Source organism: Pelmatolapia mariae, linkage group LG15, assembly GCF_036321145.2.
Source record: "Pelmatolapia mariae isolate MD_Pm_ZW linkage group LG15, Pm_UMD_F_2, whole genome shotgun sequence".
NCBI classification, from domain to species: domain Eukaryota; kingdom Metazoa; phylum Chordata; class Actinopteri; order Cichliformes; family Cichlidae; genus Pelmatolapia; species Pelmatolapia mariae.
This window is the reverse complement of record NC_086240.1, coordinates 32,973,553-32,994,240: the sequence shown is the minus strand read 5'-3', so window position 1 is coordinate 32,994,240 and position 20,688 is coordinate 32,973,553. Positions and strand designations below refer to the sequence as shown.

Genomic DNA, 20,688 nt, shown 5'->3' with positions numbered 1-20,688 from the left:
TGGATTGAGGTCAAGTGATTGGCTGAGCCATTATTTTCTTTCTCTGAAAACAGTTGAGAGTTTCCTGTTTTCAGTATCATACATCCACCGGCGTTTTATCTTCATCATCCTAGTAGATGCATGCATACAGTCCATGGCGGTTGAGTGCATTACTTACTGTTTTCTTCAAAACAATTGTACCTGCTGATTCCAGGTCTTTCTGTAGCTCTCCACAAGTGGTCTTTGGCTCTTGAACAACTCTTCTGATATCCACATTAGGTAATGCAGTGAAAGACTTTCAAAATTTCTCGATACCACACCAGAGGCAGACTAAATTACAACAATGTTTTTCTGAGGAGTGGAAATATGGACTTTACTTTTATTTTAATTGCACAAAAAGGCATAAGTACGCTGGTAGAGTGCAAACTGCATCTGGGACAAAACCAATACAACTCTTGCTCTTTGCATACGTCTACACAAACAGCATGCTGACATAAAGCTACAGAAGAATCCAGAGTGATGTTAAAGCTGAGCATATGCTGAACCAGGATGTAGCCAGAGCCTGAACCTTAACAGTCAACAAAAGTGGTGATGAGCAGTCAGGCCTGCAGCATTGCAGACTTCATTTCTGTCCGTATATATTTCTAAAGTAAAGTCACTGAGGGAATTCCTTTGAGCTGGTTTTCAGCTGCTTTGTGATGTCGTTTTTGTGGTTTTATGTAAAGACTAAGAAAAAGAGCACATGTATGTTGTGATTAGGATAGTGATTTGTGTCAGCATGGGAGACTATAGCTCAGGTTTATATTGTTAACTGGTCATTATGTCAGAGTGCACTTCAGGGCATATTACTGAGTAATCCAAAAGTAATATAACAAGAAATGTGACAAATTATTTTTTACAGGGAGTGATTTAGTGCCATGCTGGATTACTTTTAAGAAAAGAAACCATCATCCTCGTGTTTTGTTCTGTATTCTGATCTTTAACTGAATTTCTATTAAGATTTTTAAATACTAGTGCAAAAACTAAATAAAGAATTACAATATTGTGAAAAGAAATTCATCACATTTAAATATAAATATATTTAGCTTTTTCCTTTTTTTATTTTGATGATTAGCTTACAGCCCATGATTACCTTATAGCTCATGAAATATCCTTTATGGTGTCGATGCAGCGTGGCATAGAGGTGATCAGCTCTGTCAAGCCCAGATTGCTTTGATAGCTCATCTGTGTTAAATATGGAGTTCCACAGGGTTCAATGCTAGGACCAATTTCTGTTTACATGATACATGCCTTCCTTAGGCAATATCATCAGAAGGCATAGCATACATTTTCACTGCTATGCAGATGGCACCCAACTCTGTCTAGCCAGATAACGCACACCAATTAGTTAAACTGCAGGAATGTCTTAAAGACATAAATACCTGTAATTCCCTAATTCAGTGGTTCCCAAACTTTTTTTGGCTACCCCCCCCCCCCAAACACTGCTTTGTCCACACCTCCATGGGTATTTTTGAAAATGCAGCTGTTTCTATGTGTTTGGGCCTTTCGTCCACACGTACACGGCATTTCGAATCACCGAAAACAGATTTTTTAAAACTCCTTTTTTGCATTTACGTTTGGACGAGGAATACAGAGTTCGTCACGCAACGTCAAAGGTATGTGCCTTTTTTCACGTCACGCTGTGCGCCACGTTATTGTTTACATGAGATGAATTCACTTGGCCTTAAAGAGCTTACAAATATGGATATGAAACCAGATTCTTACTCTGGATGGCATTACCTTGGCCTCCAGTAACACTGTGAGGAACCTTTTTTGACCAGTATATGTCCTTCAATGTACATATTAAACTAAACAAATATGTACAACTGTTTTCTTCCATTTGCACAACATCTTTGAAACTAGAAACGTCCTTTCTCAGAGTGACACTGAAAAACTATCCATCTATCATCCTTATACTTCCTCCTCATACTTATTTTTCCCCCAAAATCAACTTTTAACTACAGAAGTGAATGCAGCAAACGAAAGGGACCAAAAGTGGAGAAGGGGGTAGTACTGTTGAATGCTACAAAACAAGGAGGATAAAGTCAGTAGCACTGGTGAGAAAAATGTTCCTGACACTTGCTGATGATGGTACTATCCTCTTCACCTGTCAGTGGTTTCATTGTTGTGGTTTACTCGCTAATATTCATGTTGGACAGAAGGACAATACTACTGAGTTTTGCCATATCTATACATTGCAAGCCAAAATCATAATGTCTACTCAAGAATATGCAGAAGCATTAAAAAGTAATTCATTTTGCTCTGGGAACTTCTGACAACCATGTCTTATGTATTTGGATGTTCTTCCTACAGACACAGTGGACTCCATCACTCCAGACAAGGTTAGAGGTCTAAGAGACATGTTGAACAGCAGTGCCATGGACATCATGTACTACACAAGTCCTCTGTACAGAGATGAGGTGAGTGAAAAAGCCCCACCATTTCAACATTTAGGGTAGCTGTAGCTCAGGTGGTAGAGCAGCTTACTAATCAGAAAGTTGGTTGTTCGATCCTCGTCTTCTCCAATATCCTTGGGCAAGACACTAACCCCAAGGAGTTCTCTAAATGTTAGATAGAAAGAACTTACAGAGAAAGAGCATCTGGGGAAGCACTTTTGGAGGTCGGTGGATCCTGGGAGTCTGGCAGTCATCTCTGCACCTGAATGTGATCACTGATCCTAATGCACATTCAGGTATCAATAAATCAAGTACAGATTAGAAAGTCTTTGGCAGCGAATTCACTTCTGAGATTTTTACTTCATCCATGTAAAAATGAGGGTCTTTCTCTTCCCAGCCTGCCCTCCTCAGCTAAGATTCAGAAGTCTACATAATAATCAGCAACAGTCTGCTTACCTTGGCGAAGGTACTTTTGCCAGTCAGAAATCTCTGACTCTATATATATATATATATAGTCAGAGATTTCTGACTATATATATATATATATATATATCACAATCAAAGAACAAGGATAGTTACACACTGTCAGTGGTAGCAGTCAAATTGCCCTTTGGTTTAAGCAAATATAAATGCATGTTCTCAGAAGAGGTTTAGTTCATGCTTCTGCTCTTGTATCTTCTTCATGGCACCTGTTAGTGGGTGGGATATAATAGTGAGCAATTGAACATTTTGTCCTCACAGCTGAAAATGGGCATCTCCAAAACTGCTGCTCTTGTGAGGTGTTCCTAGTTTGCAGTGGTCAGTATCAATTGAAAGTGGTCAAAAGGAAGGAATGGTGGTGATCCAGCGACTTGGTCATGAGGAGACAAGTCTCACTGATGCACGTGGTGAGCAAAGATTGCCCATTGTGGGCTGATCCAACTGATGAGCTATTGAGGTTAAAGTGTAAGTCAAAGTTGTTACATTTACACTTAAAGAGAAATGACCAGTCTCTTATTTTGATGGTAGGTTCGTTTAATGAAAAAAGACAGGATATCAACAAAAAATCCTACGCCAACCAAAAAAACATAAATTTGATCCCCAAGCAAAACATGACTTCGTACTTAATGGAGAAATCCTTTGTGACTGTCGTCCCGACTGCCTTCATATCATCAACAAGCTCCTCCTGTGTAGTTTTGGGCTGATCCACCACCTTTCTCATGATTCGCTTACAGAGTGTGTCACTTACATGTGCCAGTTAATTTTCCCTTTAGTGCAGGGAGTTAATGGATTTCCCAAATGCTTTATTGATATCAGATTTAATAGTTTAATAATTTAGTTAATAGTTTTCAGTTTCCCTTTGCACTTTGTTTCACATGCATTTTTGCAATCGGCTAAATAAAACACCTTACTTTTAGTTTACCTCAGTAAGTCTCTGCATGTCTGCATTTGGATCCTCACTTTTCTCACACTCAACACATGACAACGATAAAACTTATATTTTAACCTTTTATTTCAATGTGCTAACAAATGATAAACAATAACAATAAATAAGTATTCTCACTACAAACCGTGTTCCTAAGGGCTAGCCTTTGTCCCCTCACTGATATGGTGCTGCAGGGAGCTGGTGCAGTGGTTTGTGATGTGAAGCCTGGTCTTTCTGTGGCAAGTTGTGTGGCTTTCCTCCAGGTACTCTTGACATGCATGTTGGATTAATTGGTGATTCTAAATTGATCAAGGATGTGATCAGTGTGTTAAATAAACTGCTTCCCTGCTGGCACTCAGCATTACTCCCATTAGGCTAAACCAAACTTTGTCACACTTAAAATCTGGTTAAGATTTTGTAATCCAGACTGGCTATGCAGCACTGGTCTACCGGCCGATCAAAATGACCCTAAAACATCAAATATAATCATATCTATTTGAATCTGATTGACATAATTAAACTTATATCTCATGGTGTTGTGCATACATGCTGTTGTTTTGTTTGTGTAGATTACCAGGGGATTGACTCTGGAACTGAATCGTCTGTACTCACTCTTCTGCTCACGGAACCCAGACTTTGAGAAAAATGGGAAGGTGTCCATAGTGTCTCACTCACTGGGCTGCGTCATCACCTTTGACATAATGACAGGCTGGGATCCAGTTCGCTTTCATCATCCAGAAGCCCTAGACCCAGAGGATACACGGATCCACTGGCCTACTGATGAAAAGCACCACCTTCAGGAGCAACTGAGACTAACGCGCCTCAGGTACTCCTCTGGCTTTTGTCTGAAACAGGTAAGGAGTCAGAGGCCCCATCTGTTTCAGCAAAAAGTGTACCTAATGGCACAAAGGAGTTTGATGAGAGACCCTCTTTATTCTTCCACATTTTTTCATTATATAGGAAGGGACAGAGAAATATTTAATCACTTGTGTAATATAATTGTATAATACTTGTGTATTAATACAATACAAAGGTTAACTCTTTGTTTAAGTGGCCTTCACCAGCAGAATGGCTTGGAGCCGCTCAAAATGTAGGGAACAAATATCTTTATAAGGATCAATGCTCAATAAAATATAGCTTGAGAGTTTGATAATCTCTGTCAGAGATATCACTATTGTTTTGTCATTGACTTGGAGAAACAGTTTTATTTTATTCAGTTTCAGATTTTTCACACATTTTTTGGGTCGCAATTTTCAAAACATCATGTTTTTTCATTATGTATTAGAATGTTTTCGGCTGAAAGTCATGTCAACTGCTTTACACTGGCATAATAAATGGTATCCGTCATCCTGTCCAGGTTGAGGGACTTAGAGGATCAGTTCCAGGGTCTGCAGACTTCGTCTTGTGTTCCAGTGCCCGCCTTGAAATTCAAGGTAAAGATGGTGTAGCAGTTTCTCCTCAAACAGAGCAGATTTGCACACACAGATCTTTATTATAAAACTTTCTGGGAATATACTCTCATGGATAGAGAGTGTTCATTCCCACTGCTTTAGTTTGTCCACCACTGAGTTCCATTGAGAGTTAACCTCACATACCCACTGGAAAAAATAAGCCCCCAATGCTCTGTTCAACACATCAATGTGCGAAATAAAAGGGACAGAGAGGTTAGGGGTGTTGCTCAGGGGGTTCCACCAGTGGGCTATTTTCACCCTATAAAAAGCCATCTGGCACCAATCGGTCCAACAGACCCAAGATGGACCACCATTCTCGGTGTGTTTAGTCATGGGCTATTCACATCCGTGAAATGTGGGATGAACTTCTGATAGTAACAAGCCAATCCCATCTTGTCCACATGAGAGGATATTTGCCCACTGCCCAAGGGGAATCCCAGATTGTGCACCTGCCTCTGTCCAGTCCTGCACTTCTTCAGGCTGGGAGTAAGTCCAGCTTGCTTCAAGGGCTCCAGCACTGTGCTTACCCACTGCACATGCTATGCTCAGGTTTTTCTGTGGCTGATCATTTAATCTTCGTAGAAAGCAGCATTTGTAGTACTGGGATGCAACAGGCCGGGGCACCAAACCAAGGCATTTTTCCTTGGACTCTGGAGATAAGGAAATCTGCCAGGAAGGCCTTGGGTAAATCCAGTGTCATGAAAAATTGAGCGGTGCCCAGTTGTTCAAGGAGCTCATCAATCCAGGGCATGAGGTAGGCAGCAAACTGTAAACCAGCATTCACCTTGGAATAGTCAACACAGAACCTTATAGACCCATCCCTCTTCATGACAGTAACAATAGGACTACACCATGACTCCTACTACCTTCATTTCCAGATTTAGTTTTAATTCTTTCAGAACTACTTTTTGTGTTCTGGCAATCTATAAAGTCTTGACCAAACCGTCACCATTGGGAAGTCTTAACATGATGCTGTATGAAATTATTGTAACCTGGAAGATGCAACTTGGCAACACATGCCTTCTGGGCTGATTAAAAAAGGTAATTAGAAAGGACTCATCTCATCTCTGTCATTCATCTGGCTCTGGTGAGCCAGATGAGAAACAGACTCCCCCTCCCTCCATGCTTCAAGGAGAATGAGGTGGCACATGCCCTTACCCAACAGCACAGGTGTACATTTGTGTTGCTCTGAATTCTGCTCTGAATTCTGTCTGTTTGCACCATGTCATAGTCAACATCTCCCAATTGTTGCGTGATCTCAAAGGGGTCTTACCACTTGTTGAGTAATTTTAGTGCTGGAAGAAAGGAGTAATACAAGCACTTTATGCCCCACTGAAAATTATAAATTGTCTTTTTTTCCCCTGTGTTGTACAGGTGGTGTTGATGTTCATTGGGCCTGGAGCAAGTTTTCAACCAACCCAAAGTGTGAGGTTTTGCTCTCAGGTCCATAATGTATTGAGTTTAAGTTTTACGCTTTGAACTATCCTCGTAGTTTTCTGTAGGTAATTATGAAATCCTGGTTTAAAGGTTTTCAATTGAACAGCAGTTCAAAGGGACAAAAATCCTGGGGAGACCTGGGTAAGCTCACACAAACAACAGGGAATACATCCATTATTCCCATTTGTTTTCCTTGTTACAAATGAATTAACAAATCATGAGTTTTAGAGTCTTAATCAGTCACTCCATTAGACCGTCAGTAGGCAGATGATACTCGTAAAATAGCCTTAATACACATACTTATGAAGTTCTTCTTTCACTGTTGCATGACATGAACTCTGTGCCCTAATATGTCAGAATCTCTTTCAGCATTCCAACCTGGGAGATGCCTTAAAACTCTGCTCTGCTTTGTAATATCGAATTGCACAGTCCACCTGAACTTATCACAAATGGCTTGATGAAACGACCCAGTGAAATCCATGCCAGTTTGTTCAAACATGACCTCCGTAAGTGGTAAAGGGCACAAAGGTGCTTTTGGAATGTGAGCTGGATTTATGTGGTTAAGTGTGCACATGCACCCAAATATGTGGCCAATGGGATCGGACTACTGGCATTTTACCTTTGTACCTATTTTACATTGATGCTACTGCATATCAGTAAACATCCCCATTTACACACTTAAAATGCGTGAACCAGGTCCCTTTGAGTCAGGGACTGAATGTAGTCCTAATCTATCATGGCACAATGTATATCCCCTTTGCATTTTGATCAGAACACTGTTTGGTGCCCCCCTGACTGGGAAAGGGTGTTGGAAGTGACCTGTACCACCGCCAACCCCCACCTATGAGCACCACCACTATCACCTATGAGGGCACTTATTTTTAGAAGTGACAGGGTCACTCCATACTTGAAGCACTCCTGCCCAAGGCAAGCTGGGTGCAGTTCCAGCAGGCAACTGGACTAATGGCAGTAAAGCAGGGACAGTGACTTTAGGTCCAGTTCATGGTATTAGATGGGTAGCCTGGTTAGCTTCAGTGTGTTCCCCTAAATGCACAGCAAGGTGGTTCTTAGCCAAAGTGACGACCTGCTAAGAACCACCTGCCTTCGAGCTCACTGGCCTGTGACATCTCATTCACTCATCTCAATCCCTCACAAACTGTTCCGTGATGACGAGCTCCTGTAGCTGTTGTTCTCCAGCTGCCTTCCCTATTTGCAGCTACCACATAACCGCATCTTTCAGCTGGTGGACATAGGCAGAAGGGTGGTCGGCAGGCCCCAGCTCGGTGCTCATGAAGTGATGATTTTCAAACATGTACAAAAAGGACTGTGGATCATCTGTGACAGTCATTTCGTGTTGCAAATTTACACTCTGATGTCTTTACTTGGTAGAAAAAATACTCTTATGTATGGCAAACTGGCTGTCACACTGAATTGTGTCACATTTTTATACAAGACAAAGATAAATCAAGTAAATGCAAAATGCAGTTTTATATGATGATTTCATTTATTAAGGGAAAAAACTATCCAAAGCTACCTGGCACAGTGTGAAAAAGTAATCCCCCTCAATAAATCACAAATTAACTGTGAATAACAACATTTTATGGAAAGACAACTTCAATCTAACTTATGGAAGCCCATTTCCACCACAAAAAAAAGTATCCACAGCTCTAAATTTTGAGTTGTTAACTCAAAATTTCGACTTGTTTTCTTAAAGTTTCGACTGATTAACTCGAAATTTCGACTTATTAACTCGAAATTTTGAGAAAAGTAACTCGAAGTTTCGAGTTAGCTCTGCCAATCAGTAATCTACATGGAATGCGTACTCAAAACTGGATCGCAACAAATTGGTGCTTTCGAGAGTACGTTCGCTAATAACACAAGGATTTCATCATTTGTGAAGCCACGCTGTAAATAATCAGCAATCTGTGCATTCATGACTGGCTCCAATACTGGTAGCTTAGCTGTAGCATTTGTAGCTGAGGGCTTCAGCTTCTGGGTAACAAGGAAATGATGTCATTCACTCAGATTACTGATTGGCAGCACTAACTCGAAATTTCGAGTTATTGAGTCGAAATTTTGAGAAAGATAACTCGAAATTTTGAATTACAGGCTTCCATAGTCACTAGTGACACCCAGGCCCGATTATTGTCAGACCCACTGAATCACAAAGTCACTTAAATAGAACCTGTCTGACAAAGTGAAGTAGGTAGAAAGAGCCCAAAAAAGGACACATCATTTCAAGATCTAAACAGAAAAGAAACAAAAACATCTATCAGTCTGGAAAGTACTACAAATTAATTTATGGTTAAAATTTTATTTGTGAAGAAGTTTATGACGTCGTTACTAGTTAACGTTAAAGGGATGGTTGGCTCAACAGAGCTCTGACTTTTTGTCGGCCTGGCTACAGTGCTGAAGAGAAACCTACGGTTGTTCTTATTTTCTTCAATCAGTGATGAATAGCAAGATGTTCTAGCTTTACAGAGGGCTTTCTTATAAAGCAGCAAACTATTTCTCCAGGCTAAACGATTATCTTCTAAATTTGTGACAGCTTAAGAGTTATCTGCTTTAGCTACGTGTTTGAGAATTATTCAAGGGAGTCAAGTACTTCTGATTTGAGGCTCTATTTTTCGCAGGAGCTACAGTAACCAGTGTCATACGTAGTGAGGAGATAAAATTATTAACAAGATAATCAACCTCTGTGGATGTAGCGTTCAGGTACTCTTTGTGATTCTAAGCAATTTTTTCCTGATTTTTGTTTTTTTTTTGTTTGGGAGCTGATACAGTCTCTAAGGGGATGGGGTTTTGGGGGGATAACAAGAGGAGAGAAGCCACAAAGAGTCATGTAGGACTGCAACTCTGCTTCCTGGTGCCGAATGAAATCATCATTTAAAAAATTAATATTTACTGAAATTAACTTTGTCTAATACTAACATTGTTTGATGATCTGAAACATTAAAGTGTGACAAAATGTGAACCACATATCAAAAATGATGGGTTGCTATTATGCCATTCTATTCATCTTTTGTCATAGATCTGATTGCAGATATAGTCTCCCTGTATTTCAGCCTAAAAACATTGTTGTATAAATCGGCCTTCATATTTAAAGTACAAACATTCCTAGCACGTCAAATGCTCACAGAATCACAATCTGAGGGAGCTTCACTTGAAGTGTAGACCTGCCACTAAATGCCTGTGAGGAGCAATGACTATATCTCTAATATCTCTAATGATACCCTCTTCTCTGTATTGCAGGTAGAGAATTTCTTCTGCATGGGGTCTCCTCTGGCTGTATTCTTAGCATTGCGAGGAATCCGTCCTGGAAACAATGGCATGCAGGACCACATCCTTCCAAAATCTATCTGCAATCGCCTCTTTAACATATTCCACCCTACGGACCCTGTGGTGAGTCATTCATTTCAGTTCAGTTTTATTTATACAGCGACAAATCACAACAACAGTCGCCTAAAAGCACTTTATATTGTAAGTAAAGACCCAACAACAATACAGAGAAACCTCAACAATCAGATGACCCCCTATGATCAAGCACTTCGGTGACAGTGGGCAGAAAAAATGCCCTTTTAACACAGAAAGAAAACAGCAGCAGAACAAGGCTCAGGGAGGGGCAGCCATCTGCTGTGACCAGTTGGGGTGAGTGTAAGAAGACAAGTTGAAGACAGGCCGTGGAAGAATGCCACAGATTAAAAATTAAAAGTCACACCCATTTCTTTTCTCATCAAGGTGCCCTGGTTCCTCAACATCTGACGTGGACCATGTCAGATGTTGAGGAATATATATATATATATATATATATACACACACACACACACAATTTATTTTACTTTATTTTTTATTCTGTCTTTAATGTTAAGCAGTTAAACATATAAGTCAGCACTTGCTGTTTTAAAGCGCTTTATAAATAACGTTGGGTTGGTTTGGCCAGAGATTAATAATAACTAATAATTAAATGCAGACTGGTGAGTGAAAAAGAAACTATTGCAGCACAACTAAAGGAAGATTCAGGGTCATCTGATCCAACCCTAACTATATCAGCTTTTTCCATAAAGGCTTGCCATCTGTGGAACACACTTCCAACCGAAAGCAAATTGATTACAGACATCAGATCCTTTACATTGAAGGTTAAAGTTTGGTTAAAGGGAAATCAGAGATGTAGTAATTTTAACTAATGATTTTTAATTTTATTTTAATTGTAATTAATTATTAATTAATTAATTATCTATTAATTGTAATTGTATTTATGGTGTATTTTGGTTTTATGAAAATGTATGTTTTATTGTAAAATGTATCTATGTTGATTGTAATCCCAACAAGGGACAATTGTTGAAAATTAGCAATAGCTGTAAACTTATGTGCGTTACATCAGTTTCATGTTTTGTACTTGGACTATGTTAAACTGCACTGTCCCTTTTAAATAAATAAATTCAAATTCAAATATGCTTTAGCAAAAAGGAACGTTTGAAGCCAAATATTAAAAGTAGAGAGGATGTCTGTATCATGGGTCCAAAGTGGGAGCTGTTGTGGCTGAAGCTCCACAGTTATGTATCTTATTAACCTGCTGAGATAATAAGTACCTATTTTAATGATCAAGCTATTCATATCTTGTTCAATGAATACTGACAAAGATAATGTTACAAAAAGTTACGGTAGTATTACACTAATTTAAATTTAAAGAATTTAAAGACAAGCTTACAGTCATGATTAAATTGTGTCTTTAAAATACCTAATGAGTTTAAACATTTGTTTGTTTCAGGCGTACAGACTGGAGCCTCTAATCTTAAAGCACTACAGTAACATTGCACCTGTTCAGATCCACTGGTAAGAAATGTCAAGTGTCTTGTATATAAAAGATGTTTTCCAGCTTTAAAGGCTGGAATGAAATAAACTTTTTGGTTTTGTGTGTAGTAATAACTATCATGTCATTTAAGTAAGGACGAAATGTTTCATTGAGCAGAGGTTGATGTGATGTGCAGGTACAACACTACCAACCCAGCACCGTATGATCTGATCAGGCCCACGCTGCTCAATCCCCTGAAGGAGACTGTGTCTGTCTCAGATTCAGAGAGCATCCCTAGCCCTTGCACGTCTCCCCCCCAGCCCCGGCGGCACTATGGAGAGTCAATCACCAGCCTGGGCAAGGCCAGCATCATGGGTGAGGATTACGGCAATAGAGTCATAGATGATAGGAGAACATTATATATATGTGATTTTTTTAACTTCTCAAGTTTAAAAATCAGTTTAGTGAAATAATAATATATGAAATGGATATGAACGCCAAGTAAAATCAGCTGATGTAAGCTGAGAGAAACAGAAGATGCTTGAGCTGCTGATATTGTAGCAGGCCCAGCACTGGGCAGTAAACAGGGTCTAAACAAATCAATAGAAGCAATTAGCTCTGGAGAGTAACTTTAACTGGATAAAAGACATTTGATATTACACAGCAGATATAGAGGTACTGCTTCTAATACTGTTAGAACTATACTCCACTAAGCTCCCAAAAATTTAAGATGAGAGAAGCCAAGCGTTTTTAGGTCATGAAATTTGTAGAGCACTAGAACGCTAAAAACAAACATTTCAAGGTGACATCTGTTTTCTTTATTAACATTTGCCGATGCTATCCTTTTTGTTTTTGTGGATGGATTAAAACATAAAGGCGGTTGCTAAGGAGATAGAATGGGCTGTTGAGTACTTTGATGCCTAGCTCATCTAAGCTGCAAGTGTTGCTGGGCAAGATGCTAAATCTTGATTTAGAAGTATCTGTTGATATCTAAATGTGTGTGCCTGATAGATAAAAAGCATTTAAAGTAAGAGTAGAAAACACTGTCACATCACACAATTCACCGGTTGCTACTTGTAACTGCACACCCCACATTAACTGCAGATGGGTAAAAAGTAGTTTTAGGGAAGACTAAAAATTTCCCTTAAATTTAAAGGGAAAATTACATTTAAGGCAAATCTTTTTAGAACACGAAGATTTTTATTGTAAATCTTTGACCTTACAGAGAGGAGATCCTTTGCCTCTATGAAGTAGTGGAAGTTTTGCTGCCACAGTTGTGGTCCATAGACAAGGATCTTGAACCTGTTGCCCTTTTGCCCCCTTCGAGTGACTCCCTGAGGCTTTGAAAAACATGAGAATTAATACGGTTGGTGCATCAATCCAGCTTTTCCCATTACTGCCCAATACCTTGGTTGTGGGTATCCAGAAAACCCCAAAAGGGAGCAGTTGAAAGAAGAAAAGGGCAGAAGACACACAACTTTTTTGAACACAGTAAATATTGTTAATGAAGAACTTTAGATTAGGAATACAAAATAAGATGATCTAATGCATAAATCTAATTACCCCTAAGGTGCTGCAAGTCTCGGAAAGGGAATTGGAGGAATCCTATTTTCCCGCTTTTCCCGTTCCAGCGGCCAGGTGGGTGGAGTGGAGGAGGAGCCATCAGATTCTGAGAGTGGGACTGCTGACGTAAAAAATGTGGGAACAGGAGAGGAAGAAGTAGCAATGGCAGAGAAAGAAGACAAGGACAAACAAATAATGGAGGAGAGGAGGGAGGTGGAGCCTGCCATGTCCCAGTCCACCTCAGCTGTCATGGACATCACCTCATGTAAGTGCTGTAAAGTAAAGCATCTATGATTTGCTGTGGTTATTAAGATCTTAAACCAACGTGGCTGCTCTTCAGGGGGTAGAGCAGATCATTCACTAATTAGAAGGCTGGTAGTTCAATCCCAGGCTGCTCCCAGGCTGAGTCTGAATGCTAAAGCATCCTTGGGCAAGAACTCTGAGTTGCTCCTGATGCATTCATCAGAATGTGTGTGTCACACAGAATCTGTGTGAATGATAATTAGAAAGTACTTAGCTATAACCTCTACAAGTAGAGAGTAGTAAATGGATGAATGAGACATGTATAAAGTGCTTGAGTAAAAGAGTACTATATAAGAACCAGCCCATTTACCATTTCTTTTATCTCCCTGTAATCATTTTTCAGAAACTTTTTTGTGAGTCAAAATCATGTTTGTTCTGTTAAGTCAGTTCAGTTCAGTTCTATGTATATAGTGCCATTTCCTAACAACAGTTGCTTCAAGGTGTTTTATATTGTAAAGATCCTCCAGTATCAGAAAGAAACCTCAACAATCACATGACCCGCCTACGAGCAAGCAACAGTGGGTAGAAAATCCTCATAACAGGAGGAAACCTCCAGTGATGTGAGCTGTGAAGGATTATACTTCTTGGATCCTTCACCGCAGACATTAATTCTGTGGATAAAACATAAAGTTCACCAGGGAAGACATAAATGATAACAGGTTGCCATTCCTGTGTGCCGTGCATATTGAAGAGAATGGAAACCTCAACACTGAAGTTTACTGGAAGCCCACACACATGGACCAATACCTCCTCTTTGACTCCCACCACCCTCTGGAACACGAACTTGGAGTAATCAGGACCCTACAACACCCGGCAGAAAATGTCCCCTCTAAGCCTGAAGGGAAAAAGAGGGTACACACACATGTAAAAGAAGCACCACCTCAACTAGCTCCTTTCGATGTGAAGGAGCAGCGGCTCTACTCTGAGCTCCTCTCGGATGGCCGAACTTCTCACCCTATCTCTAAGGGAGAGGCCAGCCACCCTTCGGAGGAAGCCCATTTCCGCCCCTTTTATCCACGGTCTCGTTCTTTCAGTCACGACCCACAGCTCATGACCATAGGCGACTGGTACAGTGTCCGCATCACTGCAGCCGCAGCACAAATCAGTCTGTCAATCTCTTGCTCCTCCTCCCGTCACTTGTGAACAACACCCCAAGATACTTAAACTCTTCCACTTGGGGCAAGAACTCATCGCTGACCCGGAGTGGGCACTCCACCCTTTTCTGACTGAGGACCATGGCCTCAGATTTGGAGGTGCTGATTCTCATTCCCACCGCTTCACACTCGGCTGCAAACCATTCCAAAGCGAGCTGGAGGCCATCACCCGATGAAGCCAACAGAACCACATCATCCGCGAAAAGCAGACACCCCAAAGCAGACACACCCAGGTCCTACGCTCCTCGCCGCCACCCGGCTCACAAGTCACACGACCCCTACGGTGCCTTGTGCGGGTGGTGGGCCTGCAGGAAGATGGGTCCATGTCCCTTTTTCTGGCTGTGCCCAGCCAGGCCCCAGGACCCTCGGGCACCCTCCCCGGGCCTGGCTCCAGGGCGGGGCCCCGGTAACCCTATCCTGGGCAGGGTGAACTGTTCCCTCGATGGTCTTCTTATAAGGGTCTTCTGAATTGCTCTTTGGTCCTGTGGGAGGGACCAGACAATTTGCCATCGGAAACCCTACCAGAGGGCAAAAAGCCCCCAGACAACATAGCCCCTGGGATCCCTGGGACACACAAATCCCTCCAACATGATAAGGTAGCAATTCGCGGAGGGGAGGTCCAATTCCCTTGCATCATAAATGGAATATAGGTGTAATCTGTCTCCACCTTCAGGTTTCTGGGCACTCACATCTCCGCCGATCTCACCTGGACCCACAACATCATCGCCCTGGTAAACAAGGCCAAGCAGCAGCTGCACTGCCTCTGTGTCCCGAGGAAGAGTAACCTGGACCAGAAGCTGCTGCTGGCCTTCTACCACTCCTTAGTGGAGATTGTGCTCTGCATGGGTGTCTGGTATGCAGGGGCCACAACTGAGAAAAAAAAAGGCTGCACAGAGGTTAATTAACACTGCCCAAAAAATCATTGGCTGCCCTCTGCCACCCCTGGAGGCCATCGCCAGCTCCTCCTGTCTCAAGAAAACTAGGGCCATCACAGGTGACCCTTTACACCCCGCCCACTACCTGTTCAACCTGCCGCCCTCTGGTCAGGTCCCACACCTCAAGACTCACAAACAGCTCCTTCTCCTTGGCTCCCCCACACCCCACCCACCTCACTAATCTGAGCCATAGTCTGAGTAACCCCCATCAGTCAGGCCACACACACACACGGACTGTCTTCAGAAGTATTTTTTCTTTGCAGTACTTCCAAGCACTCTCTTGCTTTTTATATATTCCTCTTGATTGTATACATTTCTCCTCTTTGTTATTTATTCCTGCTGTCTGCTATTTATATTTTATTCCTGCACAGCTGGTTTTGTGCACCCACAATTTTGTTGTACATGTACAATGACAATAAAGGGCTATTCTATTCAATTTTTTGATGAGAAAGAAAGGTTGGTGGTTACAAATGTATGCGTACATTCGGTATTTATAAATATGTTTTATGATCTACTGTAGTTTACTAATGCATACCTACAAAATATTCAATGTCTGGTTAATAGTAAGAGTTTAGGCCAAAAGTAGAAATTTTATTGCTCCAGTAAACTGAAATGGAAACCACATGTTGCATAGTGAAAAAAAGTCAAATGAACTTCTTCAGTATGAGTATTCAGCACCAGCCTGGCTCACATGATCTTACATCCTAATATGGCATTTCTTCTGTTGCAGTGGAATTGGAGAGACGCATTGACTTCGAGCTGCGGGAGGGATTAGTAGAAAGCCGCTATTGGTCAGCTGTGACTTCACATACAGCCTATTGGTGCTCTTATGATGTGGCTCTGTTTCTCCTCACCTTTATGTACAGACAACATGAGCTTCCTGAACCTGCTGAAGACAACTCAGACACCACATAAGTGCAAAGTGAGAGTGGGACCTGTACACCTGAGTCAATTTACTTTCTTTTTCCAACTTTTGAAATCCAAATTCAATTTCAAAAATGTTGGGATGCTGTATAAAATGTAAATGAAAACAGAATTTTCAAATTTCAAATCCCGTTTTATTCACAATGCAACAAAGAAAACATATCAGATGTTAACGCTGAGAAAATTTACCATAAAAAAACCAAGGCCTTTTTAATTTTATTGTAACCAAGTCTCAAAAAAGTTTGCACAGTTTCACGTTTACCACTGTGCACCACTACCTTTTCTGCAAAGGTTTGTTGTAGCTGGACTTCTGTGAGAGGAATGCTGCCTCATTCTTGTCTGTTAGATCTATGTTGTATTGCTCTAAAACCTCTATATACATTTCAGCATTGCTGGTGCCTTCCCAGATACACAGGTTGCCAATTACATAGGCACAAATGAACCCCTGTACCATCAGAAATGCAGGCTTTTAACTGAGTGCTGATAACAAGCTGGGTGACGCCTCTTATCGTTAGTCCTGAGGTATTCATGTTTTCCAAAAACAATTTCAAATTTCTGTTGTGTGTTCACAGAACGTTTTTCTATTTTGTCCATTCTGAGACAAAGAACAGACTGAGACTGTCTTCTCTGAGCTTTGACCCAGAGAAAAGTGATCATGTTCACATATGGCTTCTTTTTTGCATAATAGAGCTTTAATCTGGATATGTAGATGTTCAGACAGTGATTTCTGGAAGTGTTCCTGAACCATGCAGGGATTTCCATGACAGAATTATGCTTGGGGACCTAAAGACCACCAATCTCATAAATCCTTGAGGAGACTGTTGTTGTAATTTGGTACTATATAAATTAAAATTAAAATAACATCACTCTAACCACTAACCCTCTGATGGCGGCTTGTTGTTGGTTCACTGCTGTATAGTTCCACCTCCTTTGCACCGAATATATGTGTAGCATGGCTTCTTTAATGGTTCCTCCTCCTTTTGTAATAGCGATACTAAATGTAGCCTGTTTGTAGTTTTGGAGACCCAGCACTGCACCCTTGAAAAACCTGTACCTAGCCAGGCCCCTGTAGTTGGTGTGGGAGAAGGTAGTTTTACAAATGTGTGCCTTAAAGCAGATATCCCATAAACCGGAGAGGAAATGGTGTTTCGACACTGTGTCAAGCTTGTGAAGTGCAGATGTTTTGAAACACTGCTCCAAAGCATGGTTCAAAACACCTGGGTCACATGACCACAACTAAACAAGGTTTGGTGCACTTCACCCCAATTTCAACCGGTGCCAAACCTGCTCCTTCTAGGCATTACAAAGCACCGGGATCCCAATGCTTCAAGAATCTGAGTCATTTGTAATTACTGAATTAATATTTATGATACTATTATTTCAATTAAACACTGGAATCTATAGTGTAATCAATCCAATATTATATAGATATATACATAATATGTAAAGACCTCTTTTGAATGATTACTAGCATCAAGACAGAGACTGGGGGCTTCTAGCACGAAGCAGACACTAACACCTGGAAAGCTTCAAAATCAACCAAAGACATCCAAAGTTTGAAGGCTTTGAGGAAAAAATGAGACAGACTGAGCTCCAGACAGCTGGAAACCTCTGTGGTTATTCCAGTAAACACAGCAGTCTTTTCTCAGAATGATTTACTTTGTAAATTAAGTTGCTGAAAGCAACATGACTATTAACAGAGGAAGAATTTTGCTGAAGTACACCGATCACTATAGTCACAGGCTGCCACCCATCTTTAACGGTCCCAATATTTTTCTGGCCTCCAAAATATGTGTTGATCATAATTATTTACAGTCTGGTATAATAAGTAGCTTTGTTTGGAATTGTGCAGAGCTTGTCTGTGCCAGTGTAGTGTACTGGTGTAGTGAAAGTTGGCCAGCAGATGTCATCATGGAGACGGGTTTCAGATTGTTTCAAAGCCTCAATACAACTCTGGCACAAATGCTTTGAGTGTTTCAGTGTTTCACAAAGTCTCACTTTGCCCATCTGTAGGTTTGATTTACCCCGTTATAACTGCCCCAACACACAACAAACACAGGGGACATAACTACTGGCCGATCAGTCCAGGATGACACATAAGGTAATAACAAATACTAACAAATTATGTAACACCAAACAAAACAAAATAACTGTTAGTTTAATAACCTCTTCAAATCAATAATACTCAACAGAATACAAAGTAAATAGACAACTCATAAGTCAAAGAAAATATACAACTTAAAATTAATTATATATTCTCCCCCATGTAAGAGGTACACTTGGTATGGCCCAATCAGCTCTTCCTGTATATAAGCATCCCAGAATGCATTTTGTTTTGCCCAACTTCAGCTGTGTTGCTGCACATGCAGCTGTCACAAGCCTAGGAAAGTTTGTTCTGTTGTCTTATGTGGAAAATTGTGAGATGCACATGTTTTTGTTCTTTTGTGCTGGCCTACATCACCATCATTTAATGCGTCAAGTTTAGATTAACCATGTCAGAATTGCTACTGTAAAAGGAGCCACAATTAAAAGGACTTCATGGTCAATATGGGCAGGAGAAATAACTGCAGCCACAAAAGTTCGTCCTTTATTATTTAAGAAAAAAAAAGTAACTTAATGTTATAGCAGCCTGGGTGTTTTATTATCATGTTGAAAGTGAATACTGTTTGTGTCACTAATGGCGTAACTGGCTGCAAAATATTTGTGAGTTGCCTTGGAGGTGATACAGCTTGAATCCTCACTGTAATCAGTACTATTGCATAAAATATAATAAATAAAAATATGAAAATATATATTTATAAAATAAAAATGAAATTATAATATACAAAAATGACCCTTCTATCAGAACAGAGGCAAAAAGGCAAAATATAACAGTGAATTACATCAATGCCTAGTGTGAGTCTATATATTAGTAAAAACTAAAACCTGTTTGTAGATTCTGTGTTACCCAGAGAATAGCTTTGTGCACCAATTCAATTTTAAACAATTTTCTTAAAGGCCACTTTACCTAACTCAAAGCATTCAATGGAGATGTGCCATGTACATTAGCTGAACTGTAAAGACACAAGCATGCAGAGAAGCTGACACTAACACCTGACACTAAATTTGCTAATGTACTATGCATACATTAGAATTCAGAGAAAAGTTTAACCTGCCAGTTAAATGTTTTAAACTTGTTTTCACTGATCCCTTGTAATATGTGTTTGCACTTTTGTTTTTTAGTTGAAACCCATTATATGTGATGTCCTATATATGCATCGGTGTAGAGAATTTGGGGGCCTACAAAAATTAGGAGACAGCTAACAACAACAAAAAAAAAACAGTTTCAACCAAGAGAGGTCTAGGTTCTGCACAGTAAGGATAATTCTATTAATGAAATCCTTTCTGTGTGTAGAACAGTTCTGAATTTGAGAATAGGTTGTTGTTTGTTTGTTTTTGCATTTTTAGCTTGTACCTTAAAAAGTCCAGTCAGCTTGTCAATTTTTTTTGAATACCAAAACCTACAAAAAGTACCCTTGGATTCAAATGTACTATTATTTTAAATGTTTGTAAAAATATAGTGATGTTTTCATCATCAGTTTAATATTGAATAAAATCAGACCTAATATCAAATATGTTGGACATGAAATATTATGTTTTCTAAAAATTGTTAGGAAAAGGCCTTAAATGTCTGATGATGTGGGGTGGCCAAATACTCTGCATTGCTGTAAAAGGTAGCATAGCAAGGATACATGGTAAATGAAGACGGTTTTCATGAATGATGCATGATGATACATACTGTATGACTTTAAATCATAGAATCATTAGACTGCATTATTAACAGTACTGGGTGGCAGACTGCCCCTTAACTATCACTGATGCCGATGGTGGTCCCCTCTGCTGCGGGTATCTTTTGCGTTGGAATGTGACTGGAGGCCTTTCTCCTTTTCTGCATTACCCTGGAAGCAAAATGAAAACTCTAACAATATTGAGAATTAAAAGGTTTCCATATCACATTCAGAAACAGAATATGTCTTTTGGACCCATCAACGATACTGTTTACATTTTGTACAGTGACATCTTTTTCAGTCTTTTTTTTTTTTTTTTTTTAAATAAATGTAGTTATGTCAAATGTTACTTTGCAGCTGATGAAATGAGAAGTGTAGCTAACACCATGTTTCTGTCTAGCTTCCCACTTCTGCGTACATTGTACAGTTCCTTCATGATTGATGTGGCTCTTATTAGATTCTTGGGTTTTTTTTCTTCCATTTTATGATTAAAAAAACCAGGAACATACACTTCTTTCTCTGGTCTTCATTTTACATTGTGAA

General features: G+C 40.1%; 1 protein-coding gene across 1 annotated transcript in view; it reads left to right on the top strand.

Annotated features, from left to right (window-relative positions):
* The window catches only part of ddhd1b (DDHD domain containing 1b), a 28,941-nt gene extending 8,336 nt beyond the window's left edge, over window positions 1-20,605 (top strand). Inside the window, exons 6-13 of the mRNA XM_063495764.1 lie at window positions 2,332-2,438; window positions 4,389-4,645; window positions 5,177-5,252; window positions 9,960-10,109; window positions 11,476-11,540; window positions 11,696-11,874; window positions 13,070-13,327; window positions 16,185-20,605. Coding sequence (XP_063351834.1) covers window positions 2,332-2,438; window positions 4,389-4,645; window positions 5,177-5,252; window positions 9,960-10,109; window positions 11,476-11,540; window positions 11,696-11,874; window positions 13,070-13,327; window positions 16,185-16,369 — 1,277 coding nt within the window. The 3' untranslated portion in view covers window positions 16,370-20,605. The remainder of the gene's footprint in view (window positions 1-2,331; window positions 2,439-4,388; window positions 4,646-5,176; window positions 5,253-9,959; window positions 10,110-11,475; window positions 11,541-11,695; window positions 11,875-13,069; window positions 13,328-16,184) is intronic.
* Window positions 20,606-20,688: the final 83 nt, after the last annotated feature.